The following is a 24948-nucleotide window of genomic DNA, read 5'->3' as shown; positions in this document are numbered from 1 at the left end:
TCTGGTTGAACAGGCTTTAATAAAAGGAAGTATTGTATCAAACTCATTCGTTCATTAAGTACCAGCGACGTATAGATTATACAGTCACAGCAACAAACTTTGTAATATACGGTAATCTCTGACATACAGTCACATTGTTTTTAAAGTACAAGATAATAACCGATGCCTTATTTGAGGAAAACGAGTTTTGAAACTTGTTGATCATTTCGATTCGAGTAACCTAATATAACCACTTCGGTTTGTTTGAACGCGTCTTCTAACTGTTTTATTCTAAGTGGTGATAAAAATGGATGAAAAGAAATCATATGATGTTTTAACATCGCGTACTTCGTTATCGTTAGACCAAATCAGCTTCTGATGTCGACAACAAAAAGTCGCGTTGAATTACTCGGGAAAAGGATCAATTTTACTATTAGAAATGTAGAAGCCAGTAAATTATACGTCACGTTGCATAAACGGAAACTTGAACAGTGAAGTTAGAGTCTACACCCGCACGTCAACCTCGATCCCAGGGCCTGCAGCGTTTTTTGATATGGAGATGAACCATCTTAATATAAAAAATATCAGGTTGACCTGCACGTAAAATGACATTCGTGGTCACACTCCAATAGGTAAGAAGGTATTCCTAACTCTGTTTTTAACATTTTAACGTCTCTGGAAAGCGTTAACCTTCAATTGCTACAACAAGATCGATCTTATTTCAAAATGTTGAGCAGATTAATAGGTAAAGAAAAAGTGCGTGTAAATCTTCGGGATAGCAGTCGTCAGGTTTAAAAAAAGCACAACAGAATGTTTCAATCCAGAACTAAACAAAATGATTCAAACTAAAAAATCGTTCAAATGCGAACCTCGTCCCACCAATTCTTTTTCTTTTCCTGTAAATCTTTCCGTCTTGCATATTGGTTCAACAGCATTCCTTATCAGTTTAAAGAGTATTGAGTTTTTTGATCTACACGAAAAAATAAAATATAGTCCGTAGTACAGTATAGGCTCCCGCACAACCTCGTTTCCAGAGCTTTTTAGTTTTTTATCTGTTATAATATAAGGTTAAGGGCACCCATGCATATAAACTCGACATTCAGTGAAAAGAACTTATGATTAACAAATGTGACTACAATTTTTAGGTGAGAAGACAAGGTGTTATGGACAGTTGTGAAGACTTGGTCTTCTCAGTTGAGTTAACAACAAAAGAGAGTAACTTGATAAATTATAGAATGAAGGCAATTTAAACCCACAACACGAAATGCATTTTCAAAGCAAATAAACAACTATTTTTTAATTATTATCAAAAACCAAAACACCAGATACAGTTAAATGACTCTCCACCACCTACGTACTCTAAAAATGAAAAGGAAGTCCTGGGAACAACATTGCTGGCCATCTTATATAAAAGACAAATAGTCCTGGGAACAAGGTCATACTCATCCTTGCTATCAGGGCCTGAGCCCTGGGAGCGAGGTTGGGTCATAACTAGCTTGAGATTAAGCAGGTCATATTGCAGGACAGCATGCGGGACAGTGTTATGTTTTCGTGCAGATCAAGATGGCTACTACTGAGGGTCATACATCAGACAGTTCTCCAAATTCTCTAGCTATCTGCAAATAAGTAAATTAGGAAGAAGACTTTCTTTTTACAATTTATGAAAAATACTTTTTTTATATTTCACCATATTCAATTATCCCGTTGTTCAAACCTTTGGAGATGGCGGTAGATACATCATAGCTACAGCGAGAGCGCTCAAAATCTACCCACTCCACATACCTGAAATTGTTGTTGGTTCAAAATCCCCACGAAACAAGGTTGTTGTCCACTTGGCAGAAATTTAAGAGATTAAAACACTCTAGAAACTTAGGGCCCTTTTATAAATAAATAGTGTAGCTATGTGTCTTGGAGAGGTATAAATCTCTCTCTCTCTCTCTCTCTCTCTCTCTCTGCTCCTCCATCTGACAACTCCTTTCAAGAGGGTGCCGATAAGCCACAAACACCCGCTATATAAGGGCGAGTTCGGGCGACTTTTTCGAATTAAATTGAGGGTTGTCCGCCGAAACCGCCCACACTTTCCCGAACACGCCCGAACTCACCCTGAACATTCCCGAAATGCAACACCTTGTAACATAAACATGGCGGACGACAGTTGAAAGAACGCGCTTGAAGAGAAAGAAGGTAATAAAGTTTATATAAGTTATTTATCAAGTAAATCTTATCAAAAACCATAGAAAAGCGTTCTTTTAAGAACTTAGCTACCATATAGTTAGTTCATTTTAATTTTTATACTTTTTTAAATAATTATTTGAGAGTCATTTATGGTGAATCTTTTTTTTTCAGGCATTGTTCGGGACTATGCAGGTTTTTTCGGGCAAATACCTGAATCTTTTTTAAAACGCCAAACTCGCCTGAAAACGCCTGCACTTTTTACGGCGTATGCGGCTTATCGGCACCCTCGTCTCCTTTCAATATCCAACAGCACACACAATATGCCATCTCCACAATTTTCCTCTTGAATCATCGAGATTGCAATATATTTTTATAAAGATATTCATGATACTTGAAAATTTTATTATCACAACAGCATCATGTAACCCAAATTTGTTACAAAAAGGCTGGAAAAATCACTTTTTGTGCTGTTAAGTGCAAGTATATACACTTCAATGTTTTAGAGTATTTTAGCTATGAATCATTGTCATTATTGATTATTTTTATTTGAATTTTTTATTTTTATATTTTTTTCTTATTTGAAATTGACATTTAACATGTTCCTTAAGTATCTAGTGTATTACTCTCAAATGTCATATTTTTTGAGTTTATCATGTCTTTTTAATTTTTTTCTTATTAATTTTTAAATAACAAGTATGGCTGGTAAGGATTACACTGTCTACAGAGATGACCTGGCATTTTCACAAGATGATGCTCAAAATGGTAAGATTATTTTGTTAATCACAGGTGACTAGTTTTACATCAAACTTAAAATATTGGATGCGTTTTATTTCGAAATGATTATTTATATAAATGTTTCATTACGCACTCCGTTAAAATGAAAGACTTTTTTGGATAAGCACTCATTCTTTTTTTTAGTTATTTTACAAGCACTCCTCTCAAAAAATAGTGATAGTACCCATTGCAATTTTTGCTATGGTATTTCTAATAAAAATTATCTTCAATTAATTTTATTTTTCTCTTTATTTTTATTTACTTTTTTGACATTATACTTTCTTTGTTGTTTTTGATGTTATCTAAAATTTATCTTTCGCATATCAAGTAAATTAAAAACTCTTTGCAGAATTCTGTAAAAAAATACATTATTATGTGGGACATTTTAAAAATTCTTACACTGTGTATTTTCTGTACCCCTATTACATCATTTTTCTGTTACAAAACTACAAAAGCTCTGCAAGAGTGGGTGCTACAATGCTAAATACAATGATTATGTATGTGAAAGCAATTTTTTTCTTTTTGTGTAAAAATAAACTATTGTCTGAAGTTTTGGATATTAAAATGAAAAATTTGATATTAAAAATCAAAAGCTTGTTTATTAGACAAGTAATCACAAAGTAATTAATATTAGCATTGAGCATGTATACTGCCAAACCTATTAAATTTATATATATACTTATTTTTCTGTATTTATTTATATATATATATATTACTTATATTACTTTTATTATTTTATTATTTTTGGTAAATAAAAGTTCAGTAATAATTCCACTCTTATTTATTTGCTTGAAATAAAATCGCTGCATTTTTAGGACAAGTTCCTGTTGTTTATGTATATGAAGAAAATTTAAAGGCTTTTCTGAAAAATTATCATGCAGCAACTGCGTTTTAGATTCCCTAATAGTAAATTGCAAACTTTAAAATGTTAGACCACATACAGACTAATTATATTTTATGCTTTAAATACAGTGCTGTATTTTTTTCAAATCATATCATATTGCAAGAGCTTTGGAAAAGGTGTTTTTAAGTTATTGTGCAATGCAAACACTTAATGTAATTATTATATCTTATTTGTTGCTGTGCCTAATTATGTTTGACTAAAATTTTCTTATTTAGGTGTATTGTTGAGTCGGTTGGAAGGCAAACTGATGGAGATCCGATCGTACCACATTAATTGGGAATCCTACCATCAAGGTCAAATGATCTCACAAGCTGACTATCAATTTGTCAGTCATTATGACCGTCAACCCGAAGAGGCGAAAAAAAAACTATTTGAAGATAATCCAGAAAAGGTATATTATGTATAATTAAACTAGAAAACAAAACAAAAATAACCATGCTTTCACTTTTTAACAAAAGAAAACAGAAAGGTATGGTAATATTGACACGATAAATCTGTCATAACATTTTTCTGATTTTGTTGTCTCTTGATTTCTTGATTGTCAGATTTTGTTCTATGCATTATTTTGCTAACTAGATTTCCTTTTATAGAACATGAATGTGTTATTTTTATAGTGTATAATGACACTCTTGTCACTGATTGGACATGTTGCAAAAGAACATGTGATACAATACTCATTAGTTATGCTAGATGATATTCTCGCAAAATCCAAAGACAGAGTAAAACAAGTACATGATGTTGCTTTAAAAAATGACTTGAACATCTGGCCTATTCTTGTAACACTTTTAAACCGAGACGATTCTATTGTTATGCATATGGCGAGCCGCCTGATCACTAAATTGGCTACCTTGAGTCGCTATCGTTGTCCAGATTCTGATTTAATTTATTTCCTGAATTGGTTAAAAGTTCAATTATGTTCTCCAGTAAGTCATATTTACAGATCTTGTGGTGTTGGTAGATTAAATGTAACATTTGTAAACACAACGATTTATTTCAGGGCAATGAGTATCTTCAGAGTGTGGCAAAATGTATTCAATTGTTGATGCGTATCGACGATTACAGAATGCCTTTTGTCAAAGCTGATGGAATTAACAGGTATATTTTGTGTGAAAAACATTTTTACCGGCTTTAGAAAGGTTCTGCTTTAAAGTGGGTTGATCTAGAATGTAATGTAATCGGTAAAACAGATATCTGTGTGAGGGATTAACTGCTTGAGTAGTAAAGAGATGCCTTTAATTGGAAAAAAAGCTTCAAAGTTGTGAGAAATTTTTTAAAAATTGTCTTGTGTCCACTTTATGAAGGTCAATATTAACCGAAATCGTTACGTAGGACCAAAACAATTGTCTGCTTTATAGTTTGTTTACTGTAAAGTTTCGGCGTTATTGCTTTAATAATATTAAAGATTTTTAGGAAAATAAATGGAAGGGTAAAAAGTGTAAAAAATTTTTTTTCTGTGTCAACAATTTAATTCTCACGAACCAATTCTACGGTGAGGTTCTTCACCTACTAGCTAAAAAATAGCTCTTGATTGTAAGATCATCTCAAACTTTATTTAGCATCGTTTCAGTTCTACTAAGCAATCTTGGCTTTCAGCTTCAATATCAACTTATCTTCTGCATCTGGATGTTGTCCTTTCAACCAGAAATTGCTGCAAAGGTTGGCGAGTAAGTGTGCATTGATTATTAGGGTCATTCATGCTGTTAGTACATGCTAAATACATTGTATTTCTGTTTGTTTTGTAGAAACAATGTTATTCCAATATTGGCTGATATCTTGCGAAATTCACAAAAAGAAAAAGTGACACGTATTATTATCCATACGTTTAAGGTAAAGTTATTTTGCGGTTGGTTTATTACAATGAATTCTGTGTGTTACCGCAAATGATTACTTTGGAATCTAGCACTTAGAAAATATTTCCAAAGGAAATAGAAGAACTGCAATTATAATAAAAATTTAATGAAAAGTTATTTCCAATGTGAATTAAATATCTTGTTTCAACGTGAGGGTTTAGTTGGCATGGAATGGACTGTTATTTATTTGCATTTTTTTAACGACAAATCAAATTTGTAAAGAAAGGCATACAAAATGTCACTTTTAGATCTTTCTGTTCATAGATTTTTTATATATTAAAATCATAATAATTTTTTTATAGAATTTATTGGAAAAGCCAGAGAACTGCAAGACAGCTTGTGTTTCACTCATCCAAAGCAAACTAGTTCCTGTAAGTATTAGAAAATGTTTTAAGTATTGTTGAGCTTGTTAGAAGAGATGCAAACTGAGATGCCAGATGATTTCTTTGTAGAAACACCTTCAGATTGGCACTAATTTGTAGGTTATTGATTTAGAAAGCACTGTTTGAAATACTGACTTGTTTAAAAGAGATATGAGTTGTCAATTTGAATTAACGTCTTCAGAATTTTTAGTGTAAAAAATAAACAAATTATTCCTAACCAGAATTTAAAAAACGTGGAATGGTTTAAACTTTAAAAACAAAGGTTTGCCTTAGTTTGCCTTTCCCTCGATGGCTATCTTTTCCTACTAATTACAAGCCTTTCATAAGACATGCTTTATTTCATATTTTTTTCATTAGAACAAGCAGTTGTGTGCACAAATCAATTGAACAAAATTTCATTTAGGTCTTGAATGTGTTAAGTAGCAAAACTTGGACTGATGAAGATATCAAAGATGATATTGAATACGTTTCTGAAAAGTTACAAGATAGTGTGCAAGATCTAAGGTTACATTTTTTTTTCAAAGTAACACCGAAAATGATTCTTGACTTCACACATAAGTTATGATGACAGCTGTAATTTAAAGACAGTTGTAAAAAAATTAACTAAAAATAAAAATACGTATAACTTAACGTAGATGACCAGAAAAGTTGGTGATAAATGCTTCTGTGTTTTGAATTAAATTTTTAAGTTATTTTCTATATCGTCAAGTACTTTATTTGAAGAAAATATCGCGAGAAGAAATTTTTGCGAGTCAAGCCTTTTGCAAAATTTTCTTGCTTTTGCGGGAATTAAATTTTGCGAATCAAGAAAGATTATGCATTTCGCGGGAATTTAATTTCGCGAATAAACAAAGCTGATTCCTTTTTTTGTTCCTTTTTTGGACAGGGAGAGTGAAAATTCAACAATTAATATTTTATTAACGACATGACTTTGTTTAATCAAACTCGTGGGTATAACACAAAAATTCGAAGAAATACTAACTTTATTTTTTCGAAAACGTTACAATGATCATTCTTCTGCATTCTAAAAGGATCAAATACGTGGTTAACAAATGGTTTTTTTGGCGGAAATTAAATTTAGCGAATGAAGGGCCAAATCGCGAAATTCGCAAAATTTTATTTTTGTTTTAGTACTTGGGATGAGTATGTGGCAGAAGTGAAATCTGGTCGACTTGAATGGAGTCCAGTTCATAAACAGGAAAAATTTTGGGTAAAATATTCTTTTCTGTAGAAATTTTATTTTCTTATTGACTTCTTTGTATGGAAAATAAATTGCCTATTTTTACATTTAGAGAGAGAATGCAATTAAAATTTGTGAGAAGAATTATGAATTACTAAAGTAAGTGTTTCTCGCACATTTATTACACATTTTTCTCACGCCACACATTACACAGAGTGTGTCAACTTGTGCATTTGAGTTTTAAAAACCTGTCGTTGTAGTTCTTTAGAAATTCCGCATTAACTTTCGTGTCAGCTTTGTGTTTAATGGAAAAACGTATGAAAAAAAAGGAAATTCAATTATTTATATTAAATTAAAGTATTTTAATATTTTTTTTTTCAGAGTGTTAGTGAAGCTACTAGAGTACAGTACCGATCCATTAATACAAGCTGTAGCGTGCCACGATCTTGGAGAGTTCATAAGACATTATCCACGAGCTAGACCGTAAGCCATCACTTATATCTATGATACGTTACGTTAGCCTTTGGCACGTTTTTGTTATACAAGAAAGGAGAGACTCCGGTTTTCAGTTATGTTAACTGCCAACCAGTAAGGTTTTGAAACAAATATAAAAAATATATTTATTGTCTTAGAGAGTCTTAGAGACAAGACTGAAAAGCATTTTAGGGCATAAAAAACAGTGACAGGCCCTCAAAATTGCTTCAGTGAGTAACACTGAGTATTTTGTTTTCTTTATCTTTAAGACGTGACGAATAAAACATGTAATGAAAATTGGGAACCCGGCAGCTTTCTAAATTTTCTGTTATGAGTACCGTCTGGTTAGTGTTCTCTTCCACTTACGAAAACCTTGCTTTATTCATTTTCAGTGCTTTCGATGCTTTGGGATGTAAAGAGTTGGTGATGTTACGAATGACGCATGAAGATGAGCAAGTCAAATATGAAGCGCTTTTAGCTGTCCAAAAGCTTCTCGTCCACAACTGGTGCGTTAGGATCTACTTTATGAGCAGCTTTTTTGTGCGTGCAAACTTCTAGAATTTCGCAAATTTCTGATCTCGTCGCGAAAGTTTGTTTTAAAAATCTGGAAAGCCATATCACGAAAGTTTTTAATCACAAAGTATTTTACATTTTTTAATTCGCAAAAATTTAAGATTATCTTTGAAATGATATCTCAGAATTTCTGTAAAATATTCATACTCTATCATTCGCTAAGTTTATCTCTTGCACATTCATTATTTTTCTTAATTCACAAAAGTAAAATCTAAATATTTCGCGAATATTTTGTCTTCCAATAGTTTTGTCAATATTTTTGTTAATGAAAAAATGTTTTAATCAACAAATGTTTGAATGAACAAATGTTCGAATTAACGAATGTTTAAAAAAAATGTTTGAATCAGCAAATGTTCGAATGAATAAATGTTCGAATAAACTAATGTTCGAATTAACTAGTTTTTAAATTAATAAATGCTCCAATTAACAAATGTTCGAAACTTTGATGGATGTATTTTTTACATTTCTGAAAATTTTAAAAACAAAACAATTATTTTTATAACCAAACATTATAAGGGAAATAAAAGTTACATCATATTTTAAAATTTTAGTTTTGTGATTTTTGTTATCTATTTGTAGAATGTAGAATCATGCTTTCTGATTTGTTGTTTTCTTTAGGGAATTCCTGGGAAAGCAAGTCAAAGTGGAATAAAGCGTTATTTTTAATATTGAATATTTTTTATCAAATTTAATTTAAAACTCACTTTAGATTATTTATCCAAGGAAAATTCACGATTACAAAATAATTTCATATAATATTGTTTTTATTAACGTGTTTTAATAATATGCCACTGTGCTGAAAAGTTTAAACTTGTATTTTGTAAGAATTCCGTTCTTGTGGAAATGGCATATTGATTTTTTTGCAGGATTATTAGCTATGTGATATGTGAATCAGCTTAAGGAACATAAATGTCAACCCATATGAAATTTTTAAAATGCTTGTAGCTAAATTCTTATCTATGGTGGCTAAATTCTTATCTATGGTAGCTAAATTCTTATCTATTATATAGTACTCTTTTACAATTTATGATATTGCGAAGCTATTTTTTGTTTTATTTTAAACATTTGAAGGAGAGGGCATCAGAATTTTTGGGATGCGTTTTTGTTCCAGTACTACTAACTTAAGGGAATTAGTTTTCGCGAGAAATTTTAAAATTTGCGAATTTAGTGAAAAGGAATCTCATTTTATATCGTTTTCAAAGGCTTGAGACGCAGACTGAAGTTGAAATTCACATAAATATTGTATGTCGTTCTTGCTAATTCAGAAAATAAACCAAGTGTAAATCGGTTTTCAAAAAACTCACGAAATTTGCGCCGTAAAAATTAATTCCCCTAATGTACACTCTTTTTTCATAAACACACTTTTTACGCTTCGCTCACACAGAGTCTGTTATCGTCACTTCTAATCATCCTATACTTGCTAACTTTTGTAGATATTATATTACCAACATGTTGCAGTTGTAATAAAACACAGAAACGATTCTTTTGCTTTTGATAAAACAAAAATATGATTCTCAATTTATCACTATGTTTCGTTGTGTATCCCTGTGTAATATGAAAATGAAAAGTTGTGACCAGGAGAATCTTTTTTACGGCCAATGTTCAAAAGCAGTGGCTAAATTTATTTTCTAATCGAGATTAATGTTGCATAATTATCCCTGGTCATTACAGTTTAAAAATGTTTATAGCGGTCAAAATATTTTGAGCTAGGTTTTTTTTTGCCTATTATATACCGGTCAGTTAACTGATTGCAAGCTGTAAATGTGGGATGAAAACAGATGATTAAACCGAATTTGTTAAAAAATAAATATAAAGCGATTTACCTATAAATTGTCAACCTAGCAAGCATTTTTAAAGTCTGTACCAAAGAAGTGAGACAGTAACGTGGCGATGGTGAGGAAAAAGCTGATGACTACGTTTTTGAGAAAAGACCAAGGGTGGAGCACGACGTAAGGTGCCGATATGAAGCATTGTGTCATTTTTTTATCTCGCCACAGGTTTTGTGGACCTAAAATAACTGTTCTGTTCAGACAAGCGCCCTGGGTTTAGGATAAAAGTAACCGACAAGAAAGATTGGTTCTAGGTTTACCTGACGCAAGAAATGTTACATTAATTCAATAATTATTTCAGTGTTTTTAGCTAACAGAACACTCCAGACCTTAACATCAAATATCACTTGGACAATTTAATTTTCGCAAATTTTCGGAAGTCAATTTTCGCAAAGACTAACCCCCTTTAGTCAGCTGAGAGCCAATTCTTGTCCTAATGAAAAAATTGACAATTCAAAAAATCTAAATTAGCCCAAAATTTTGGTCGGCCTGAATAATTCGCGGTCCTAATTTTCATAACTTTCTTAAAATTTCGTTCCTTAGCCATGAATAGTTTTTTTTCTAACATAACTTTACATGAGCACATCACTGTGCCGCTTTTTATTGGATGGTGGAGAATTACCCAGATTCGCGAACATTAGAATACACATATATATACATATGACAAGTTCATAAAAAAATACATGCAATAATTTGTTTAATATTGTATTAAATAAACCTAAATAGAATTTCTATTTTTTTTCAAAAGTTTAATTCACTTTTTAAGAAGATATATTCCAAAATATAAAATTAATTGTTAAAGGAAAATACCAGCCAACGCTATGGTGTAATATACGAAACAACACTCGAATTTTAAATGAAATTATCATGATAGGCTAACAATCATTTTTAAAAATTTCATACCACTGTATTTTTACCATTAGAAGTCGGCGACCATTTTTTATATTCAGAAAAATTAATGTCAATATAATTACGGATTGAGAGAATTGGAAGATTTTGCAGTTTGCTTACTTTCCACAGCTCAGAAAATTCGATCATTGTGTCATTTGAGCTCGATTTTTTCAGAAAGTATTCGTTGTTTTAAACTCCTTTAAGTGAAGAAGCTTTCGCAGGCAAATCTCGAAATTTACAAATGATTACATCGCAAATTCCCCAACAAAGCGGAAGTTTATGTTTGCGAAAAAAAAATTGGTTATGGTCTATTTCAGTTTCTATTTTTTGATAATAAAAGAATACGTTTTGAATTCAATCCTTAAAATTTTCAAGTTCAAGTTTCGGTGATTCGCAAAAGTGAAATTTTTTAGAGAGAGAGAGTCGATCCGCAAAAGTGTCTGCACTTAAATTTGCCATGCTTAAATTTTTTGTAAAATTTAAAAAAATAAAAAAAATAAAATGAAAAATAAAAAAAACCCAAAAAGAAACTTTCTTCGCGCCTCACTTTTAAACGCGCCTCACTTTCAAAATAACAAACTACTTTAAAAATCAGAAAATAAAATACATATATATAATATATATAATTTATAAAACAATATAATATTTAAGCTTTTAAACATTATTCTAATGTACAAATATATCCATCTTTTGACATAGCTGTTACCTTCATCAACTAGTTAAGATGTAGTCTTAAAATATTTTATAAAAAAAAATATATATATACATCAAAAATCTCCTCAAACTGATTTTTTCGACATGACATAATTTCATTGACAAATTTTAGTTTAACATTTCGTGTTTGATATTTTTGCGATTCCATTTCTTTTGGAACGAAGACAGAGCTAATGAACATACTAATTTCACTTTTTGTATATTTTCCCACATTTAAAGTCCAAATTTTAATTCCTGAATTCTTTTGAGAGTAGAATTATAAAAATATAAAAATATGAACACATTAAAATCTAAAACATAAAAAATATCCCATCCATCTTCAGGTTTCCAAATCAATTTTTATGCATCTCATGTGATGACACATGACGTATTTGCACTAAAAATGCCTACGTTGCAAAAACTCAATTGACATCAAAAACATTAAACAGCTTTCTAACTGTTATTCCATAGTCGATGAAGATGAATTTAAAAATTTGTTCACATCCAGTTTCGGGCGTCTGAAGGGCGGTGTTGTTGAAGCGCCCAAATGTTCAGTTGAATCACTTTGCAACGAAGGTGAAGAGCATTCAGATTTCTCTGATGGAGGGATATAGATGACACTACGAGAAAACGAAACGAAAAAATTGTTATGAAGCGTTAAGAATGACCAAAATATCAGATTAATACAGAATTTAATCTAATATCAGGAAAAAAACCTGCGACTTGGCGGCATTTTGTTGTAGAGTTCGCAGAAGAGTAAGATTATATTGAGAAATTTACTGATTTTATGATCTTACGTTTCTGTCTTAGTATTGACCTTTATACTTTATACGTCAATCGCAAAATCGCAAAATTTGTCAAACAAATCTTTCTTACATTAGCTGTTACATTATTTAAGTTTCGCAATTTTCGGATTTTGTAAAAGTTAATCTCGCGAAATTTACAGAATGTCACTCTTTAATTGATTGTTCTGTCCTCTTTCTTAAATAATTTAGAGAGAAAAATTGTCAGGATGACATTTCCTTACCTTGTTATACTGGCAGAAGATGCCACAGAAGAGCTACTGTTGCTGTTTACCAAGCTTGCTGGCGTGCGCGCGCCGCTCGGTGGCGAAGCGGTACCGCCGGATATGCTTGACGAACTTTGGGATGATATGGAACACACAGACGGGTTAATCGAGGCTGAATAAAGTTTTCTATAAAAAACAAAAATTTTTTTAAATTTTATCAAGACAACTAGAAACACTGTTAATTTAAAACGAGTCAACATACCCTACTGCTCAAATAGTCGCCCCTGACGTTTATTTACTTATCGGAATTTTTAGATGGGCGTTTATTGAAAACGGGCGTTAAGCATTTATGGTAATTACTTATTTTACTTTATTCTTTAAAAAAACACGGCACAGACCATTTAAAAAAAAAATTAAACCAGAATGAACTCCTTCATATAAACAAACCTGCTAGTGGCACTATCGAAAGAATCGCTTCTGTTCAGTCCACCCAACTTGATTATTCTTCTTCTTGTCGTGCGTATTGACGGCATGATAGGTTTCGGAGGGGAGGGAAGACGTTCAGAATGTCTTCGAACGATGGGATGCTGAAAGAAAGTGTTGAAAAACAGGTTTATATTATTACACGAGACCAAATTCTAGTCGCTCTAGACAAAACAAAAAGAGAGAAGGCTCACCGGAGAGGGAGGAATAATTTTATTACGTGCTTCATGCCCACCACTGTTTCTTTTGCTGACCTCAGCAAGTAAATCATCCAATCCTGAAAGATCAATGATGTTACTTTCGTTTCCGCTACTTCTCTTCGACTCACTGGAAGATTTTTCGGGTGAAGAAGTCGTGGCGCGTTCTTTCGGACGTTCGGTTGTAAGTTTGATATTTGTTATACTAACAGCTCTGGGCCTTTGATTGACTGGAATAGCACACGTGATCGGAGATGTAGGGGATACCTCTGAACTGGTTACTTCTGTATCTGGTACAAGCGAAGTAGTGGTGGTAGTTGCGGAAGTTGGGGATGAGATTAACTCAGTTGGCAATGTGGCTACAGGGGAAGAAGTGGGCGAGAAATGAGAGATAGTGGATGCAGTCATGATGTTGGTGGAAGCAGAAACAGCCACAGAGGAGGTGGTAGATGTTTTAACCATGTCTTCGAGTGCTGCTAGTTGTTCGTACATATCATCAACAAGTTGCTTGTTCTCCATCACATTTTCAGCGAACTTGGCATGATTTGACGTTGTACCGTCTCTATACTCTAGTTTGATGTTTCTGTCAGTATTCGGTAGTGTCCGTACGGGGGAGGGTGGAGACAGGTCTTCGTCGTTGTATTGATCCAATATAGCATTCTCAATCGTGCGATATAAACTTGGTGAGTCGTTACCGTCATCAAGTATATTGTGATAATAATTCAAGTCCTTCTCTTTCATCAACTCCTCCTGTTTGCGCAGCATTTCGTAGAAGGCTTCAGTAGACACGGTCAAGTCTTCGCTAGAAGTGGGATCAATACTCACAACGGCCTCTTCATCCACCTTGATACTTAGTTGTACCGGAGGAAACGTTTTAGCTGGGAGAGAATGCTTTTCTTTTGTTTCGGTATTTTTAGCTTCCGCTTTCTCACTTTCCCACGTTTTACATCCTCTTCTATACTTTTCGAAGGACAAAATGCTCTCTGTGCTTCTGGACTGTAAATCGGCACCGGTCTCCTCACTGGAAGAATCACCTGCAGAATGCAACTTTCTGATTTTCTCGGTTACCATGGCAGCAAGATTAGCTTCCAGTATATCGATTTCGTCTGTTAGAGAATTGATCGTTGACTGTTTCTCTTCCACTTCTTTCGAGAGATTCCTTATCTGGATATCCTTTTCCTTGATTTCTTCCATTAATGGTGACAAAGCTTTCTCGATTATTTTTTCTTCGTCTCGCTCACTCTGGATGGAACGGCGTTTTAGCGAGGAGTATAGTTTAGAATCTTTTCCAAACAAATGACCGTATATTTCTAGCTTCTCCTCTAATCGTTTGACGTCATCGTACAGGTCCTTATTTTTATCTGACAGTTGATGTATACTTCTCTCAAAGTCACTCTTGCTTTCTTCAAGCTTCGCAATTGTGTCAGCCATCTTGGCGATTTTAATTTTTAAATTGTCGTTTTCGTCCGCATACCACTGCGCATGCGCTCTTTCTTTCTTCACTTGAATTTCTAATTGTTCGACCAGTTCCTCTACGTCATCGAAATGTTTCATTCTTTCCTAAAAATAATAATCAAAGCAGTTAAACAATTTGTCAACCATCATTACATCTAACACCTGCACAATCCTTACCTGCAACCCGCCCAATCTTACCTGTAGTAATTTATTATGAGACCTTAATTCATTGATACTTGCATCAACCTCCCCTTGTGTGCTTGATAGACTCTGATTACGTTTCCAGGCCTCCCTTCCAAGTTTATGATTCGCCTCCTCCACCTCTTTCAAACGATGCGTACAATCGTCTAATTTCAAATTTAAGTTTTGTATCGTCATTTCTAGGTATGCATTATTTTCTTTGAGTTGCTTCACAATATCTTTATGCTCGATATTTTCTATAACAAAATCGTCGAGTTTTGTTTGTAACATAATGTTCTCTTGCTCCAGCGCGTCAAAGCGATCGTAGTCCTGCGATGGAGCGCCGGAGTCACGCTCCATCGAATCGTTTAGGCGCACGATCTCTTGCTCTTTCTCGACCAACTAAAAATAAAATGATAAAAGATATTAAACAGATGAAATAATATCTCTGTTGAAGCGGTTTCTTCAAAACAAAAAAATTTACTTCCGCCTATGTTCGAGAAACCTTTCGCGAAACTGAAGAAAAATACCACTTAAAAGGAGATCTTTACAAATCGTGGATAACTAAAATTCAGTTACTCACTTTTCTTTCCAAGTTCATCAGCTTCGCTTCCAAGTAACCTTTATTCCCTTCGATCATCGACAACTTCGCTTCGGTTGATTGTAATTTCAATTTTAACATGCGCGAACCTTTATCCTCCTCGTTATCCTCCGCTGCGTCAGTTTGAGACATATTCAAAATGGTAGAGCGTAGCTCTTCTTCTTCGTATCGATTTAACTTCAACTCAGCACTGGTTTGTCTGGTCACCGCGCGTTTTTTCTCCTTTTCGCTTTTCAATAGTTTGCGATGTAACATTTCGATTTTCTTTTCGCTATGTTTGATTTCTTGTCGTAATCGACTTGTTTTCGCTTCAGCGTCTTTCAACTGCTCTTTATAAATATCTGCTTGTTTCTCTGTAGCGATCAGGTTATCGTACATCTCTCGAAACTGTCTCGAGAAGTTATCGTTTTCGAGTTCTAATTCCTTAACACGCGATTCTGTGTATTTTAAACGATCTTCCAGTGTATGGATGAATATATTCTCGCCATTCTGAACTTCAGACGTAGATTCTGTTTTCTCTTTTAATTTCAAATCAGTAAGTCGACGAACTTGTTCTAACGTTTTGTTCTCACCAGTGAGATCGGCTATTTCTTTACAACATTTCGTGACCTGCAAACGAAACAGAATGTTAATAACTGATCACACACAATCATATTGTTAGCAGATTGCGAAAAATTCTCCTATCTTTTTTTAAAACTTTACGATTGACCTTAGGCAATGAGACTTACGTAGAAATTAAATTTTTGCTAACGTCAACAAAACAAACCTCATTTTGTAGATCAGAAACTTTCCGTTCCATCTTCTTCACTTTATATTCTTTTTTGGCGAGTTGCGATTCCAACTCGGTCTTTAACTGTTGCAATTTGACATTATCATCTTCGAGATCTTCAATATGTCGATCGCGCCGCTTAACTTTTTGACGCAATCCTTCCACCTCCTTATTCGCTTTCACGTTTTTATCCTGCTCCTTTAAAAACTCCGTTTGTATGGTCTCCATCATTTTAATTTTGTCTTCCAACATTCGATTACTATCCTGAGCAGAAAGCAAGTCACTCTCCATCGAACCTAGCTGATTGCGTAGCACATCTAAAAACTCGCGATCGTTACTCTGCAAGTCTTCGGCTAACTTTAGTCTCTCCTCCGTAGAGCGGTTCTCTTCTTCCAGATTGACGATCCTTTTGCGTGCACGCTCAAGCTCTTTGCTAGTTATATCGTGTAAAGTTTCGCTTAAGGGCGCCATCGAAGTTAGCTTGGAAATTTCGTCTTGTAGCGATTCAACTTGCTGTTCGAGATCGTTGACACGCGAGCTTTTACCTTCCAACTCTAATCGATACTTCAGTGCCAAAATATTCTCGTGGGCTTTAACACTGGACAATTCAAGTTTCAACCCTAAAATACAAAATCACTTCCTTAAGACTTTCATGCAATCGTGTATACAAAAGAAAAAACAACAGCAAAACAAAAAAAAAGTTACAGACCAACATTGTGGAATGTGCTAACAAAAGACCAGCATTGAGTGATGTGCGAATATAAGACCAACACTGAGGGTTATGCAAACAAAAGACCGACATTAAGTTTGTATGAGACGCAGCACATAACACCAGTAGAAAAATCTTGAACAAAGTTTTGCAGGGATTAAGAATGGGTGACTGTACAAAAGATTGAACCATTTATGGTTGTGTATGCATGTGTCTGACGACATTTTAGTTTCTACGGTAGTTTCACCGGATATTTAAAACCACTTAGTTTTTACCTTCAATCTCACGTTGAAAAGATTTAATCTGTCTGTCTTTTGCAATTTCATTTGCACGATAAAAATCCTGAAGTCCTTCCAACTCTCTTTCCAAATCAAATATCTTCGTCCTCGAAATCCGTCGTTCGTTCTGCACGCGCGCTTTCAACTCCGGCTTGATCGTCTCCAACTCATCAATGACGTCATTCATTTCGGCGTAATCATCGGTGTCGTCCGTCACGCTACGAACGTCGTAATCGTAGTCAGAATAGCCTTTAAAAAAATAGAATCAGCAAAATAAACAAAACTTAATATGTGTAATTTTAGGATCATAAGTTTATAATGATATAATAAGAGCCTTAGATGATTATCTTATTAAAAATATAATGAGTGATATTAGCTTCAAGGGTATATTAATTAAGCACTCTTCATTAGATAGATCGGAAAAGAAGATATGAAACAGTATTCGTCCCTTTAACCTGTTGGATTGCAAGTTTGTTAAAAAATGAACGCATTCTTGTAAATCAATACATTTGGGAATTAATTTTGCAAAAACAAAACATGGTATGTTCTAAACGGTTGGGAAAAAATCAGTTAAAAAACTTAAAATACTGTATTTTAATGAAACTCATTATTAACAAAACACATCCCGTCTGTTGAAGACATATCAACCTGATATGTTACAAAGAAGAAAAACTTTCCATTGCATAAATTTAAATGTTACAAGCAGGTGTGTCCTTACCATCCGTCATTTCGCTAGTAAAACTACATAGGGACGAATTGGACGAGCGCATCATCGCTGTCAACTGCAGCAGATTCGAACTGTTTTTACGGTACGATCGGGTCCTGCGTTTCTGCACGGACCGGTTTGGTGTGGCTGAACCATCGTCGCCGTCCATACTGTCTTGCTTATCCAAACTATATGACAACTAGAACGAAAAATTCAATATGCTAAGTAAGTTTTTAAAAAACTGATGTTATGAACATCTTTATAATCAACACAACAGGAATGTACTTTAAAATTTAAGCACATTATTTTTGTAAACAGTATTCACATAAATTTTTTTATAAAGACTCGGGTTGATTAACGTGATAGAAAAACAGTTTAAAACCCTTGAGAAGCTAAAACAACATTTCCAGCAGTATTAGAGATTTCAAAGATTGTGTTCTTCATAATGATTTTGGGAAAACGAGTCATACGGCACAGAAGATAAGCCAAAAAAATGTTGTTTATGAAGAGCACATGTTAAATTATTAATTTTATTTATATTATTTATTTGTGTATTTCCAACAGGAATTTACAAATTTAGATTTTATCATTTTTAGTTAATAATTAATTTTTTGCTGGTATACTTCTTATGCCAGAATATGTATATAAACAAATAAAAAACAAACAAACAAACAAAAACAAAAAGTGGCAACATCCCATACAATGTTACAACCCTACACGTTATTTTAAAGTCATTTGAAAGGAGGGTTAATTCTGATTTGAGACGCACGAATAGTTACATAAGAGAATGTAAAAACAACAATTAAATATAACAAAAAAATGGACAGGTTCATAGTTTTAAAAATCTCACAAAGTGATTTGAATGACAAAGGACTTCGATCTCTCGATACCTGGTATATGTACAGAATAAAAGGTCTGGGTTGAAACAGACAGGCAGTACCCTAAAACCACAGTTTTAGATTATGTTTCCAAGTTATAATGTGTATTTTTATTCTCACAATATTATTTATATAAACTGTCACTGAACAACATAATTTAAATATAATTTAAAATAAAAGAAAATATAAAATAATAATAATTTTGTAGTCAAGACTGTAATATTCTTAAAGAATGTAAAATTAAAATTAGAAAAAATTCTAAAAGTCGAGAGAGAATGGACAGGATGATAAAAACGTTCCTAGTGCAACGACCAGATGTTTAGAAAAAACTGTATGTAAAAAGAACAAACTTGTGAAAGAAAAATTTAAGTTAAATTAAAGGTTGGATGGTCATAAATATACGCGGACCAACCTCTACTAACATAGAAAACAGACGTTAAAGGCTAAGATGGTTATGATGCTTATTGATTCTTAAAAATAAATCTGTAAAAGATACTACAAAATAACAAAATTGTTGGTCTCCCATTATGGTAGTCCTTTTTTATATACAATATGTTAAAAAGTGCAGTTAGGGCTTCTTAGATACGATTATTTTTAAATTTTCATGCAAAGAAAACATAGTTACAACTACCCCCTAATCCAAACGTGGAAATTTCCTTGCGCACAACACATGGTCTGCGTTTATATTATACATTAAAATTGGTACATTGAGAGGAATACACACTTGTAAATTCATACTATAATGGTCAAGGCATTAATAAGACAAAAGACAAGTGAGCAATAGATGTTATATTTAATAAATGTTATAAATCTTAAGATATGCTTTTAAAGTGATTTTTTCATTGGTCTGAAAACAGGTAATATTAACATACTAGTCAGTAATCCGTAGATAAATCCACGGCTTTGTCCGCCCTTTATTAACTGCATTTTGTGTGTCTCGCTACGGCGGTTACCATTTTGCCTTATTATATATTACATAAAAAAACTGTGTGTGTGGTAGGAGGAAAGGGGTGGCTATGAATACTACTCATAGTTTAGAAGCAAATAATTGCACTCACCCTCTAGTCACCATTTATTAAACAACAGGTGAAGAAAGGTTTTTGTTGTATACCACAAAATTTTGAATAATTATTTTACACATGGTGTAAAAAGAAAGAATGGAGGAGGATAATTGGGTAAGAAAGTGTAGAGACTTGATAGTTCCTGGGGCAAAGCCCAGAGGCAGACCGAGAAAGACTTGGCAGGAGGTTATAAGGACAGACTTGATACAGAGGAAGTTGAGTTTAGATCTAACACAGTCTAGATCAGATTGGAAGAGGGTCATTAATATACTCCGTCCAACCCATGCTAGCATGGAAAACGGACGTTAAGCTGAGAATGATGATGATGATGATGTATATAAATGTATATAGCACATTTACAAGCATTATAAGAATTAGGCTAAGATTTCTCAAACTTAAGCATAAGATAAGTATATTTTGAGGATTGACACAAATTAAAATGAGTGCTTTTCATAGAAATTATAAAATCTTATAAAGAAGAAGGGAGGTCAAAAGGTAACAATGTAGCCACAATTATTTTATTGATACATGCTCACCCTACCTTAAAAATATCAAATATCAATAAAAAGAAAGTACAAATATATACCAATCAGAAAGCAGGCACAAATCTCAACTTTGCTGCATAAGTTCAAATTTTGTGTAAAATATTGATTCATTATGCGATATAAGGCAGACACTTGTAGATCAATGATTTCAGTATTTCAAACTTCTTTCATACTCAAAAGCTTCCAATTATGAATCACATCATATTCATAAGCTTTGGTAATCCATGTATATTATGTGGTAAAAGAGGGGTTGCTAAGACCAAACTCACCATAAGAAAACATTTATTTCAAACTTACATTGGCACATGCAAATATATGCCAATATTGTCCCAAAAATAGGATTTTTCTTTAGGGCCATCATGTGAAAGATTTTTTTGTCCCTGGTGAAAACCTTTATTCGTAATCGTAAAAAAGGCAATGACATGACTGCAAAGCTCTGCTTTGGAACGTACTACATAGATATTTTTTTCACTAACAAATCTCTGCTTTTTGATTTCAAACTTGTATAATTTATGACTAAATGTGTTATTGGTTAAGATGCAATTTCAAAATGAAAATCCCAATTCTGAAAGCGAGTAAGCAACTTCTGTAAAAGTTTGCCTGTACGACCAGTCAGGGGCAACTACAAATTAGACTATCATGTAGCGTAATTAGAATGATTATCTTGCATGATTATCTCGACAACAATGTCTAGTTGTGCTATCTTTTTAATACTATATTTAACTTAATACTATATCTTCTGATAGTGAAAATAAGAATAAATATCTTTGCAACATACACAAGAAAATTGAGTATGTTGTTGGTAGTAACGCTATATAATTTTAAAAAAAATCTTTACAAAAAGTTATTTTACTTTTATTTATCGTCAACACAGTTTACTTCTTTTTTCCATTCTCAATAAGAGCATTGTAGCAAAAAATGATCTATTTAATCAATGGTTAACTAAAACTGTGAACTTGTGTATTATGAAAGAAGGTTTGATAATTTGTTTTAAGCTAAAAAAATTGTTGTGGTTGTTCCTCACGGCAGACAGAAAGACTATACATTTATCCTGCATGAAAAAATGAGTGTACAGAAGTAAAACGAAAAAAAAATTTATGAAACCTTTTTTTTTCTCCTCCTCTGAACAATAGTGCTTGTATCATCAGTTTCATCCCCTTCATTGTCAGAATCCTTTGAAATTGAATGATCTTCTATCTCAACATCAAGTTGGTCAGAAGAACCCTTTGAACTACTTTGTGTATGATTAGACTGTGAACTATAACTAAGGTCTTGGTCAGCAAATGTTCTTGAATGACCTTTATTGCTTATATCGTCTTCTTTTTGGTCTGTGTCTCTTTCTTCCCCTTTTATGCAGTTTTTTATTAATTCCTCAGATTCTTCTTTTGTTAGGGACTTGGTATGGTCAATTATATCATGAAAACATAACTTACATTTCGTCCTTCGCCACTGTTGAGGGGTAAAATTTTGGCAAACCCCTTTGGGTAATACCAAATCATTGTCAGCCATGTCGGTTTTTATTTTTATTTGACCGACTGATCATCTTGTAACTCGATGTACCAACATTACTACTCGCGTTGTTGTTTTTGTGACACTTCCCCGCAGTGACAATTCTTATGAAAGGCTTTTTCCAATTCCAAATTAAAAGGAGGTCCACATGAGAAATAATTTGTTGTGAAAACAAAGGTTTTGTCACTAGCAGACAATGACCAGGCTATGTTACTTTTATGCAGGAAATGTTTTGATTCATTGTAACGAGCGCTAAGCTAAAATAATTCATCTGCGGAAAGCTAAACATTTTTTGTTGAAAGAATTTTTTTGTCACTGTGAAAACAGCATGTATACGTCAGATCACTCATATCGTGGGTTAAAATAACATTCACAGTTTATTTGATATTTTTAAACGTAGTTGTTGCGTGTTGTATTAATTATGTTTGTTAAGTTAGTTTATATAAAATAATTAAAGTTAATAGATTACTCTCATCGATAGCAACACCCCCTTCTCTAAAGCAACGCCTGCGCCAAATGCACAAATTTTATCGTTTTGAAAACAGGTCTTTACATAGTATTAATGCGGGGGTGGAGATGGAGATGTGTGCGCCCTCTTTTAAGCCCCGTTCATGTGTGACAACTACACATTTCAAAGTAATTCTACGTATGTAACTCTTAGTTCCACTTTGTTAGGTTTCTGGGCGTTTCGGAGAACACCCACAGATCATTATTAGGTGGAGCAAGCAATTAATAGGGGCTGAAGTGCCGTATTTTTCGAAAACAAAAATATAAATGTCCTGTCCTCCTTTTCCTTGCACACATCAACACATATTCCTATCGACAATATTTATTGTTGTTCTGTAAAATCTCAGAGAGTGATTAATGTGAATGTGGAATATTGCGCAAAAAATCTGTCTAGGTCCGTGTGAACATTTCGGCTAAAAATGTCCATATTAAAACAGACATTGCAAGATATTTTATATATATATCCAGATTTTCTTATTCTTATTTTTTAAAAGCTGCATTTGTTTAGAATATTACCCCCTACCTGTTTTCATGTGAGAAAGATTTTCTTAACCTCCTAGTTATACTCCTGTGGTTACATAACGAGAAAAACTGCAAAACACAAATATGTCATATTTATACGCATCAAGGATCCACCTATGGATTCCTTCTCTTTCCTAAATCAACGTTTTCAATATTTTTAGTTCCGTTTGATCATTTTATCCTTTCATGAAGAGTAGAAATGTGTCATCGTTCAGAAGTTTAACTTATAATATGTTTAGAGATTTTTGTAAAAAGGCCGTATTTTGTGCATTCATTTCTTTAAAATTGCCAATTAGGATTGCCCAACCAATGCTCCATAGCCGATAGGCTCCTAAATCTGTACCTTTTTGGATGCGTATGCCGGTAGATAACGTTGAAAAATGTCAATTTCCGCGATATCTCCATTGTGAAACATAGCCCGTGAAGGACAGGAAAATCGGAGAAAAGAACTGTGCTGAGCTCAGTCAACCTCGTTCTCAGGTCATTTTGCATTTTTGATGAGTTTTAAAATTTGACCCATTTTCCCATTCTCATCCCCAGAGCTCTTTAAAAAACCTTGAGGTTGAACTCAAAGAGCTTTGGGTTCGAAAATGTCTTTTCCACTAATATTTTAAACGGGGAATTAAACTAAAGCAGGTAACAAATTAACTTTTTAGTTAAATATTTATGAAAGAGAAATATTTGTATTTTCAAATAACATCAAGCTCTTCCCTAGGACACTGTTATGAGAAGACCTTTGTTAAACTATGCTGACAGGATGTCAGACAATCGTATGGGACGCTATATACGCTTTTTTCAGGAATTTAGGGACATTAGAATAAATGCAAGCATTGGTGGGTTTTATTTTTACCTTTTTATGGTTTATCATCGTCAGCTGTAAAAGCAAATAAATTGTTTTAGATTTCCTTAGTTTTCCAAATAGGTCCTTTTTAAAAATACTTCTTCTCCGTAAAAGGACCAAATAATAGTAAATCAAAACACATTGATTGATGTCAATGTATAAACTCGCCTGATAGTTTGTAACATATTTACACTAGAACATCATGTGTTAGCTAAATTAGTCGCTAGCTAAACTAGCAGTTAGCTAAATTAATAGCTAGCTGTATTAGTAGTTAGCTAAATTATAATTGCATAAATTAGAAGTAAGCTAAATTATTAGCCAGCTAAATTTATAGTTAGCTAAGTTAGCAGGTAGCTAAATTAGTAGCTGGTTAAATCAGCAGCTAGCTGATTCAGCAGTTTATCAAATCAGTAGCTACATACAGCCTGCAGGCTGCAAACTCGCTACTTTTGCACATACATAGGCCAGGCAGACAGTGTTGGAAAGTTGTTGGTCACATTCTAGTACGGGACCCACGAAAGCCTCCTAATTCGTGAAAAATAATCATGCTGACCTTAGCAACGATTAACACATTTTAAGATTTTGGACTTAACCAAATAGCCTAAGTCCGAAGTCCACTCTTAACATTAACAAGTGAACTTTGACGATTTTAAAATGTGTGAATCTAATATAGAAATAGCCTACGTAATTACTTGTGGTGAAAACTTCGAAATTAGTTGTCTTGTCTCAACAATTTTTGACCAAGACTTTTTGGTGATTTAGCAGCTAGCCAAATCAGTAGCTAGCTGATTTAGTAGCTGGCTAAATCAGTAGCTAGCTAAATTAGTAGCTAGCTGATTTAGTAGCTAGCTAAATCAGTAGCTAGCTAAATTAGTAGCTAGGTAAACAAACATCAGTACAAGAGTGTAATTTATTTTTTATATTTCGTAAACATTTTCTACATCTCTCAAGTTTATAATTTGTCCAAGACGTCACCATGTACTTTTTCACTAA

The 24948-nt window shown here is 33.3% G+C and overlaps 2 protein-coding genes across 2 annotated transcripts; one reads left to right on the top strand and one right to left on the bottom strand.

The window, feature by feature from the left end:
* Positions 1-2086: 2086 nt before the first annotated feature.
* LOC130646954 (V-type proton ATPase subunit H-like) lies at positions 2087-9817 on the top strand. Its single transcript, XM_057452634.1, has 14 exons — positions 2087-2163; positions 2849-2916; positions 4048-4223; positions 4447-4755; positions 4830-4927; positions 5389-5496; positions 5575-5659; positions 5985-6053; positions 6469-6569; positions 7197-7275; positions 7358-7404; positions 7627-7728; positions 8112-8225; positions 8911-9817. Exons 2-14 carry the CDS (start codon positions 2850-2852, stop codon positions 8942-8944), a joined length of 1389 nt encoding a protein of 462 aa, XP_057308617.1. The 5' UTR covers positions 2087-2163; position 2849; the 3' UTR covers positions 8945-9817.
* Positions 9818-10660: 843 nt separating this feature from the next.
* LOC130646953 (girdin-like) lies at positions 10661-22200 on the bottom strand. Its single transcript, XM_057452633.1, has 10 exons — positions 21681-22200; positions 18105-18291; positions 17384-17635; positions 16397-17019; positions 15613-16239; positions 15048-15431; positions 13392-14954; positions 13162-13301; positions 12733-12900; positions 10661-12325 (listed from the first exon to the last, which is right to left on the bottom strand). The coding sequence occupies exons 1-10, from the start codon at positions 22083-22085 to the stop codon at positions 12166-12168; spliced, it is 4509 nt and encodes a 1502-aa protein (XP_057308616.1). The 5' UTR covers positions 22086-22200; the 3' UTR covers positions 10661-12165.
* Positions 22201-24948: the final 2748 nt, after the last annotated feature.

This window comes from Hydractinia symbiolongicarpus, chromosome 6 (genome assembly GCF_029227915.1).
Source record: "Hydractinia symbiolongicarpus strain clone_291-10 chromosome 6, HSymV2.1, whole genome shotgun sequence".
Lineage (NCBI taxonomy): Eukaryota > Metazoa > Cnidaria > Hydrozoa > Anthoathecata > Hydractiniidae > Hydractinia > Hydractinia symbiolongicarpus.
Note: the sequence above shows the minus strand (reverse complement) of the source record. Positions and strands in the feature narration are given on the sequence as shown.